The sequence below is a fragment of the Bison bison genome, unplaced genomic scaffold, assembly GCF_000754665.1.
Source record: "Bison bison bison isolate TAMUID 2011002044 unplaced genomic scaffold, Bison_UMD1.0 scf7180017864145, whole genome shotgun sequence".
NCBI classification, from domain to species: Eukaryota; Metazoa; Chordata; class Mammalia; order Artiodactyla; family Bovidae; genus Bison; species Bison bison.
The window spans coordinates 3232909-3242968 of record NW_011494717.1 but is presented as its reverse complement, the minus strand read 5'-3'; the positions used below and the strand labels follow the sequence as shown (position 1 = coordinate 3242968).

General features: G+C 51.8%; 1 protein-coding gene across 1 annotated transcript in view; it reads left to right on the top strand.

Annotated features, from left to right (window-relative positions):
- The window catches only part of HS1BP3 (HCLS1 binding protein 3), a 32140-nt gene that overhangs the window by 3698 nt on the left and 18382 nt on the right, over positions 1 to 10060 (top strand). Inside the window, exons 5-6 of the mRNA XM_010840682.1 lie at positions 3647 to 3854; positions 5386 to 5602. Of these exons, the coding sequence (XP_010838984.1) occupies positions 3647 to 3854; positions 5386 to 5602 (425 nt within the window). The remainder of the gene's footprint in view (positions 1 to 3646; positions 3855 to 5385; positions 5603 to 10060) is intronic.

Genomic DNA, 10060 nt, shown 5'->3' with positions numbered 1-10060 from the left:
ATCACCAACTCCCGGAGCTTACCCAAACTCATGTCCATTGAGTCGGTGATGCCATCCAACCATCTCATCCTCTGTTGTCCCCTTCTCCTCCTGCCTTCAATCTTTCCCAGCATCATGGTCTTTTCCAGTGAGTCGGTTCTTCACATCAGATGGCCAAAGGATTGGAGCTTCAGCTTCAGCATCAGTCCTTCCAATGAATATTCAGGACTGATTTCCTTTAGAATGGACTGATTGGATATCCTTGCAGTTCAAGGGACCCTCAAGAGTGTTCTCCAACAACACAGTTCAAAACCATCAGTTCTTCCGGCACTCTGGCTTCTTTATGGTTCAACTCTCACATCCATACATGACTACTGGAAAAACCATAGCTTTGACCAGATGGACCTTTGTCAGCAAAGTAATGTCTCTGCTTTTTAATATGCTGTCTATGTTTCTCATAGCTTTTCTTTCAAGGAGCAAGAGTCTTAATTTCATGGCCGCAGTCAATCATCTGCAATGCTTTGGGAGCCCAGAAAACCAAAAACTTGTGCTGTGGTGCCACCTGCTGGAAAAAAAAGAAAAGCCTCTCACCTGTTGACTTGTTAGAAATCAAATTTTAAAAAATGAAAAAGCTTTATCTAAAGAAGAAAGGTGTTTCATGCTTCAAATTTCCCAGAAGAGGAAGAACTCATCAAGCACCATGAAGAATCACAGTAACACTGGCACAAAAGAAAATGATGATTCTCTAGAAACCAAATTTAAAGTCCCAGAACAAGGCAGCCTAATAGAGAATTCAGAACAACTGTCATGAAGGAGCTCAACAAGCGACAAGAAAACTCAAGGATGAAGTTAATGAGCAGAAGATATACTTTCCCAAAGATATTGAAACTCTAAAAAGGAACCAAACAGAAATTCTGGATCTGAAGGACTCAGTAAGTAAGATGAGAATACATACTTTAGAAAAGGATTAGAAGTAGAGAAGACCATTTTTAAAGATAAAAATCTAGAAATGATACAGTTAGAAAAGGAAAGGGATTTAAGGTTCAAAATAACAGAGAGAAAATTCTGCAAGAACTATCCAAATCTTTTAGGAAGGGCAATCTTAGGATATTGGGTGTCCCAGAAGCAGGAGAGAGAGAGAGAGAGAGAAGTGAGCAGAGAGTTTACTTGAAGAAATGATAGTGGAGAACATCTCTCAAACCGGGGAAAGGAATTGCGTGTACAAGTCCATGAAGCCAAGAGAACACCCGATTGCCTCAGCGCAAAAAGGTGTTGCTAGTGGTAAAGAATCTGCCTGCCAGTGCAGGAGACACAAGAGATGTGGATTCGATCCCTGGGTCTGGAAGATCCCCTGGAGGAGGAAATGACACCCTACTCCAGTATTCTTGCCTGGAAAATGCCATGGGCAGAGAAGCCTGGAAGGCTATATAGTCCGTGGGGCTGCAAAGAGTCAGACACGACTGAGCAACTAACGCTTCACATACGAGATTCTAAGAGACAAGTTATGGCACAGTTTTTCTGATTAAGAGACATTCAGCACATCCTGGAAAGTGTCTGAAGAGTGTGATTTTTTCATTGGCTTCTTAAACAGACTCTTGGTGAGAACCAAGATGCAACGTGATAGCAGGTAGGAACTGCTTTGTTCCACTGGGTGGGTTCAAATCTGATTTGCCCCCAGTGGAGCTTAGTGCATCCATGTTTTTCAGAGATGGGAGCAAAGAAGAGATATCTGAGACCCAAGGCCCTGGGCAAGATGGAGAGGCAGCACTCGGGGGCCCGTGAGAGGCCCCAGCCGACATGCCGGGTCCTGGCTGGCCTTCCCAGCCATGGTGTGTGGGGACACCTCTGACACCTCCACGGTCACACCTGTGCCACTTTCTCCTGACCAGTGATACCTTTGCCCTGTGGGTAGCTGTGTGCAAGGGTGCCCATTCAGGGAGTTGCCTCTCAAACATTTTGAACCACCTGTGGGAGCCAAGCACGCATTGACACCCTATGAGATCTGGGGGTGTAACCCCAAACCTGAACTTTCTTTGAAGTTTCATGATTTAGCTTTAAAAAAGAATGAGCATTTTGCTTTCTGTTCCTCAAAAGGAGTGGCAACCCTTGCTTTGGAGCACTGATGAGTGTGGGCCCAGGGTGGGGTAGTACCCTAGGCTGTCCATACTACCAGCGTCCTGGAGACGCACAGCTGGCTCCCAGAACCTGGATCCTGCTGGGCCTGGTGGCCTGGCCTGCATGGAGCAGTCAAGCCTGCAGAGGGCGCTCTGCCCCCCCACCTGGTGGAGTCAGGTTTTGGGAAGCACCAGGAGTTGGAGCCTGCGTCACTTTTGTGAAAGGATCCTCTTACCTTTCCTTGAAAGCCTTCTTTGAAAGCTTTTGTCAGCAAAGCTCCCGAGTCAAACTCTGTGATGACAACTGCAGGCCACAGTCCCCTGTCTCAGATGATTCCCCACTGGGGCTCCTGAAGTCTCCAGTGCCCCAGTCGCCTGCCAGCATGTGGAACTCTCCCAGCCTGGGGGCTCTGATGCCCATGCTCAACAGCGTGTGCTCCAACAGAGCTGAGCGACCGGACTGCTGGGTGTCCCTTGTCTGAATGCGTCCAGACGCCCCACAGCCCATCAGCCACGGCAGCGTTTCAGTGTGTGCTGGGCGCATAGCCCTGGTCTGGGAGCAGAAGTGGGAATATCTGTGTTCATCCCTAATGCTCCAAAGGAGTTGAGGGGACATGCCCAACGTGTGGGGAGAGCACAGAAGAGTCCAAGACAAGGGAGGACACTGGGCTGTTGTGGGGTGTGGCATGGAGAGGATGACTTCTCTGAGTGCCTGCATTGGCTTACACAGACCACAGCGATGGCGCCGATCCCCAGTCCTACACCTGCTCCCTTAACTGGAAACCTGGAGCCTCGGGGACAGAGACCACGCTGGATGTCCCCATACGGAGACATCAAGAGCAAGAGCCTGATGAGTGGATGAGCCCTTAGCTGTAGCGGGAGTTCCGGGGAGAGGCCAAGAAGCGGTAGCAGTCACCCCCAAGCTCCGCAGAAAGCCGAATGACCCGGGGTGACTCTGACGGCCGAGGACCACCTTCTAACAACCAGGAGGAGCCCCAGCCTGCCTCCCTGAGGTTCCAGTGTGTAGAGGGGTCCTGGCTGGCCCCAGGACCAGAAACCAGCCTTGCAATATCTGTTCTCCACCATCTAAGCACTGTTAAGGACAGGCTTTGTTGAAGGCTCTTGCTAGTTCACAGGAGAATGACCCAGAGAAAAGGTGACTTGTTGCCAGAAGAGGACCTAACAGCTGGCCAGACCGTGAGGTCACCCTGCCAAAGCACAGAAGCCCAGAATGGAGGTGTAGGTCACAGTCACCTGCAGGCCAAGTCCCTGTATCAAGTGCTTCTACCCAGACCGGTAACAGGGCCCTAAATCCACCACGATTGCATCCTTCCTTTGGGCCACTGGGACTTCGGGGCTTGTGCCCAGTGTTGATCAGGAGGCTTAGGGCGTGCGGCAGAGGGTCGGGTGGGAGGCACCTCCATCTGGTCCTGGAGGAGGGCCCACCGAGGAGCCCGGCCCTCGTGGGGACCTCTGTTGGGGTTGGGGGTCAGGGCGCAGCCCTCTCTGTTTTCCCTCTTGACTCAGGAAACCACCTGTTCCTCTCATTCCAGGTCTCCAAAAAGTACAGCGACATTGAGGAGTTTTACCAGAAACTTTGCAGTCGTTACCCGACGGCCAGCCTGCCCCCGCTCCCCAGGAAGGTCCTGTTTGTTGGCGAGGGTGACATCCGGGAGCGGAGGGCTCTGTTCGATGAGATTCTGCGCTGCATCTCCAAGGATGCCGAGCTGGCAGGCAGCCCCGAGCTGCTGGAATTCTTAGGTACCTGACACCCTGTCCCAAATCCCTACGGGCCCCTGGCCCAAAACTAGGCCTCACTGCCCTGGCTTGGGGGGAGGGGGCCGGGGTGTGGTCCACAGCACCCTCTGCAGCCCAGAGACCTCGGCCAAGCTATTGAGGCATGTGGGCTTCATTCACTGCCATGCTTGGGCTGGGGTCGTGGGTGGTGGGTGGAAGGAGCCTGGGACCCAGCCCTGGAGGACGGACTGCTTGGGTCCTGGACGGGGCTCACCAGGGACCTTCTCCATAGTCTGATCCCTCCCTTTCCCCTCCTGGCCAGCCCCATGCAGAGCTCCCCTTCACACATACACACACACAAACACACACACACACGTGCACATGCACACACACACTTATGGAGAAGCAGGATCAGGTGGTCTGACTTTCCTAGCCTCTCTGTGCCTCGGTTTCCTTATCTCTAAAATGAAGGTACAATTAGGATCTCTCACATGAGGTTTTTGCAATATTTAAATGAATTTATACCTATCAAATGGCAACCTACTCCAGTATTCTTGCCGTAAAATTCCATGAACAGAGGAGCTGGGTGGGCTACAGTCCACGGGGTCGCAAAGAGTTGGATGCGACTGAGCAACTGAGGGTACCTGTAAAAATGTTCTTTGTGTGATACTTACCCCATGAAATGGAAGGTTCATGAGATTTTGCAAGGGACTTTACATTTGTCTTAATAAAATAACAAAGCATAACGTAATACAACATAGTCAATACCACTTAGTTCCACATGTCATATCAGTGTACACGTTACATCCTGTGTCGGGCACTCTGTGGCATGGTGATGGGTTCTTTACCCACAGGGTGATATATCTTAGAAGTTCATTGCTTTCAAAAATACACTGTTCAGTAACTGGATAGAGTTAAACAAGCATTCTAAACCCATGCTTCTCAAACCATCGGTGGGGGAAGGGCTGACTATTTTTATTCCCGATCTGTCGCAGACAAGCATCCCAAGGTGCTATGGAAGTTTCTGGATCTTGCTCCCCCTTTCTGTAGTTGCCTCATTGTGGACACCCGCCAGTGGACCACACTTTGAGAAGCGCTTACGTAAGCCAGTTTGTGGTGACGCCGTCCCAGTTTGTCCTGGAATCTTCCACCTGCTCACTGTGCCTCATGGAGTTCATAGTCTAGACCCTCGAAGCAGGTCTCATCAGTGGTTGGCTAGGCAGAGCTCCCCGATGTGCCCCACCACATGCACGTCATTTCCAGAGCTGTTCTGTGAGGACCCCAGACACTGTCTGGTCTCCCATCAGCCCGTGGACTGTAGTCTGTAGTCCCGACAGGCACCGGGCTGCAGAGGTTGAAGAACTGCTGTCTCTCTTCTGAGGCTCCGGCTTGTAACTGCTGCACGCCACGCTTTGCTGACCTCCCTCTCTACACTCACCCACACAGACCTGCCATCCTAGTCCCAGGACGCGGCAGGAGGCCTCCAGCTCCGGGTACTGGTGCAGGAGCTTGCGTGCCGGGAGGTGCCAGGCACCATGTCCGTCTCCCTCCACAGGCACCAGGTCCCCCGGGGCCACGGATCTCAGCGGCAGGGATGTCTCGGTCCTGGACACAGACAGCCAAGCAGGGGACGAGGATGCTTTGGACTTCTTCCAGCAGCAGGACCGAGTGGAAGATGAGGGTCTCCCCATGCTGGGCCACCAGGACGGGGATGCAGGGAAATCCTCAGAGGAGGAGGAGGAGGAGGCCCTGGACCCTCTGGGCATCATGCGGTACGTCTCCCCTTCTGGGTGGGGTGCCCCCCATCTGGTTTGCTCCAGGCTCCTCCCTCTCTCCTGGGAGTCAGAGAAAACCCATCTCCCTAGAATATCACCCTGAGGGGGCCCGGTACTCAGGGGGACCAGCTCTCTGTTCATCCTCAACATCTCCTGGGTCTTCGGGGCTGGGCCAGGTATTGCCTGCCCCTCCCTGGTCACAGGGTGGCCCCCCAGCATTCTGCACTGAGGCCTGGCAGGCTGCCACCCCAACCCTGACACTTCAGCAGCCCAGGCATCCTGAACCCGGCCCAGGAGGCCTGGGTTCTCTGTCCAGTTCATCATGGAGCCTGTGACTTGCTTCGCGTGGCCGGGGTCCCGCTGCCCTGAAGGTGGGGCTGTTTACCTTGGCCCTGCCTCCAGGTAAGGCTGGAGGGGACTGATGACCCCTAAGGTGCTAACAGTGATGGAAGGAGGTAGAGTAAGCCCTGTGTAGACTGTGGTTCCCTCTGTGGAACAAGAGACAGCTAGCTGTGGTCTTGAAGGCCCCTTGGTGTCCTGATTCTGGCACCCTCCTGTTCCATCTCCTTTCCTGGCCCTCTGACTGCCTTCAGCTAATCAGTGAGCGGCCTGTGAGTCCCCATGGTGAGCCCCCTGAGCTGGGGGAGGGGCTGCAGGCTAGATGAGACCAGAGAGCAAGACATCAGCTTCCCAGGCCCCTCCAGCGGGCACCGGCTGAAGCAGTGGGCAGGACCTCCCAACCAGAAGGAGATGGGGAGCCAGACAGACTCAGCACCATCACCACCCCCGCCCCCCGAGGACCCTCACTTCTTGGCCCAAAGGAGCAAGAAGCAAGCTGGGAACTGTTGGTTTTGAGCACCTACTATGCCCCAGGTGATGTACCGTGGCCTTTGTCTCCCGGATCTCATTGACAGCCCGCCCCGCAAACAGGCGTTGTCATGTCACTTGACATGTTAAAGAGACTGACGTCTTCAGGGGCCAGATGCCTTGCCCGCGGTCAGAGGGAGGGCGAACAATGGTGCTGGGATACAAATGGAGCTCGGAATCCTGTCCGGGACCTCGGAGCCAACTGCCTGGGCTGGAGGCCTGGCAGTTTATCCCTCTCCTCCAGTTTTCTGCAGCGGAAGCACAGGGTAGTGATGGCAACTGGTCTCTCGGGGCTCTCATGTAGGGTAAGTGGCTTAGATGTCACGGCCACGTCTTTCTGCCTCTCCACCTCCGCAGAGCTGGACTGAAGACCCAGGGTGACGTTGTCTCTGCCCATCTGGCCAGTCCTGTTCCAGAAAGAAATTAGAGCCGAAGAGAGATGAGGCAGAGGCAAGTTCAACTTGAACAGCATGAAAAGTGCAGTCCAGAGAGCTCTGCCCACTGCCCGCAGGGCTTCCTCTCCTGTGTGATGGTGAGGGTGGGTACATGGGGACATGTGGTCACAGGGTCACCATGAGGCTGCCCTAGAGGGGCCAAGGAGCCAGGCTTGAGAAAGATCCAGGTGCTCAGGGAGATGGGAGACAAGAGCCGGAGGCCCTGCAGCCCTTGGTGCCCAGGAGTCAGGCTCCTCCCAGCCACCTATGCTGGCCTTGACCTGGGAGGAGGTCAGTGTCCCTGTGGGAGCGACAGTGAGATCATGTTGGGAAAAGTTCATTATCAGCCTTGCGCAGCCCAAGGGCCATATTGGGCTGTATTTGTTTGAACTCATCCTGTCTGTTGTTCTGAGTAACTGCGTATTACTCGCCATCAGACTGAGGTCGGCTTGCGTGATTTGTGCCAGCCTTTGGCTGAAGGACGTGCTTAGCAAAGCTGCTCCTTTTTTGGGTAGGAAAATGCTCTTTGGGGTTGGCAAGGGCTGCCTTTAATTTCCTGCTTTTACTTCAGTAGCAGATTGTCGGGCAAGGTGTTGACTGTCCAGGGACCCCCACTTCGACCCCCAGCGCCATCCCCAGCTCTGCACTCAGGGGCCTCCTTCCTGAATGCGAGGAGAGCTGAGCACCTGAAAGAAATCCTGGAGGCTTTTGACCTTCTGTCAGTCTTTTCTTAACCAATGTGACAATAGTCAGTGCTATTGCCTCCATTGGGAATAATAACAACTAACATTTTTTTGGAGAATGTATTAAATACCAGGAATTGATTAGCCTTTACATGGATAGATATTTTCTATTCTTTTTTTAAAAGGTCATGACTCACCACATTGCTTTCTGGATCTTTTGTGGATCTGGCTTGGGAAATGGTGCCCTAGGAAGCTGGCCCTGGCATCAGGCCCATTCTGTGTATGAAGAAGCTGATGTTTGGGGTCTGGTGATTCATTCACATTCATCCAGCCCCAAATGGCAGAGTTAGGACTTGATGCCACCTCCCTGCCTTGGCTCTTGATCCAGTCTTCCAGCAGGGCCCTAGGATTATCCCCCTCTTTCACAGATGGGAACGTAGAGGACAGAGCTGAGAGGGCGCTTGGCCAGAGCCCTGCCTTGAAGTCAGGTTTCCTCTCGGCCTCTCCTGGGACCCCCAGGTGGGCCTGTTAACCCTCTTGGTGCAGTGCGGCCCACCCCACCCTGCGGTGAGGAACACTGGTCTTTGCAGGAGTGATATGCTCTGCGTGCTCATTTCTCCATCCTGTGCTCTCAGTTCCTATGTGGATGCAGCATCTCTGCTTTCCCAGCCACCCCAACCCTGAGCGCCCATCTGGGCTAGGCTCTGGCGCTCCGTTTCCAGGCCACAGGTGTCGGCCCTTCCTGCCATGGCCACTGTGGGGCGCTGTTGCTCCACTGCAGGGCTGCTGGGAGGGTGCGAGCCATGGCACAAAGCCTGGTTTTCCTTTGTCTGTTAAACCGGGTTTTGATTAGGGAAAGAGGCATTACTACACCATTAGAAAGTGCCTTAAGATAGAAAAAAAACCTTCACCACCCAGCCACTCTCCTGTTTGCAGATTTTTTTTTTTTTTGCATCCCTGTCCCAGGCTGATCCACATAACTGCAAACATAGCACACATGCCTTTTATACTCTGCTTTTTCACTTAATGTCCTCACCATCGCTTTCCACGTGGAACACAGTTTTCATATTTAACTTTCTGTTTTAGAGATTTCACAGTTCTAAGAAAGGTGAAGTTCTCCCATAATAGTTCTGCCTTCGGCTAGAAATACTCTGCTAGGATAACTGTAACTCAAATAATATACAATTAGCGTAGAAAAATTAAAAGCACATTTAAAAGCCCCTTTTTCATGAAGGTATATGCTTCTGGTTCAGTTCAGTTCTGTTCAGTTCAGTCACTCAGTCGTGTCTGACTCTCTGCGACCCCATGAACCGCAGCACGCCAGGCCTCCCTGTCCATCACCAACTCCCAGAGTTTACCCAAACTCAGGTCCATCGAGTTGGTGATGCCATCCAGCCATCTCATCCTCTGTCGTCCCCTTCTCCTCCGGTGCTCAATCTTTCCCAGTATCAGTCTTTTCAAATGAAACAGCTCTCCGTATCAGGTGGCCAAAGTATTGGAGTTTCAGCTTCAGTATCAGTCCCACCAATGAACACCCAGGACTAATCTCCTTTAGGATGGACTGATTGGATCTCCTTGCAGTCCAAGGGACTCTCAAGAGTCTTCTCCAACACCACAGTTCAAAAGCATCAATTCTTCGGCACTAAGCTTTCTTCACAGTCCAGCTCCCACATCCATACATGACTACTGGAAAAACCATAGCCTTGACTAGACGGACATTTGTTGGCAAAGTAATGTCTCTGTTTTCTAATATGCTGTCTAAGTTGGTCATAACTTTTCTTCCAAGGAGCAAGCGTCTTTTAATTTCATGGCTACAATCACCATCCGCAGTGATTTTGGAGCCTAGAAAAATAAAGTCAGCCACTGTTTCCACTGTTTCCCCATCTATTTGTCATGCAGTGATGGAACCGGATGCCATAATCTTAGTTTTCTGAATGTTGAGCTTTAAGCCAACTTTTTCACTCTCCTCTTTCACTTTCATAAAGAGGCTCTTTAGTTCTTCTTCACTTTCTGCCATAAGGGTGGTGTCATCTGCATATCTGTGGTTACTAATATCTCCCGGCAATCCTAATTCCAGCTTGTGCTTCCTCCAGCCCAGTGTTTCTCATGATGTACTCTGCATATAAGTTAAATAAGCAGGGTGACAATATACAGCCTTGACGTACTCCTTTTCCTATTTTGAACCAGTCTGTTGTTCCATGTCCAGTTCTAACTGTTGCTTCCTGACCTGTATACAGGTTTCTCAAGAGGCAGGTCAGGTGGTCTGGCATTCCCATCTCTTTCAGAATTTTCCACAGTTGATTGTGATCCACACAGTCAAAGGCTTTGGCATAGTCAATAAAGCAGAAATAGATGTTTTTCTGGAATTCTTTTGCTTTTTCAATGATCCAGCGGATGTTGGCAACTTGATCTCTGGTTCCTCTGCCTTTTCTAAACCCAGCTTGAACATCAGGAAGTTCACAGTTCACATA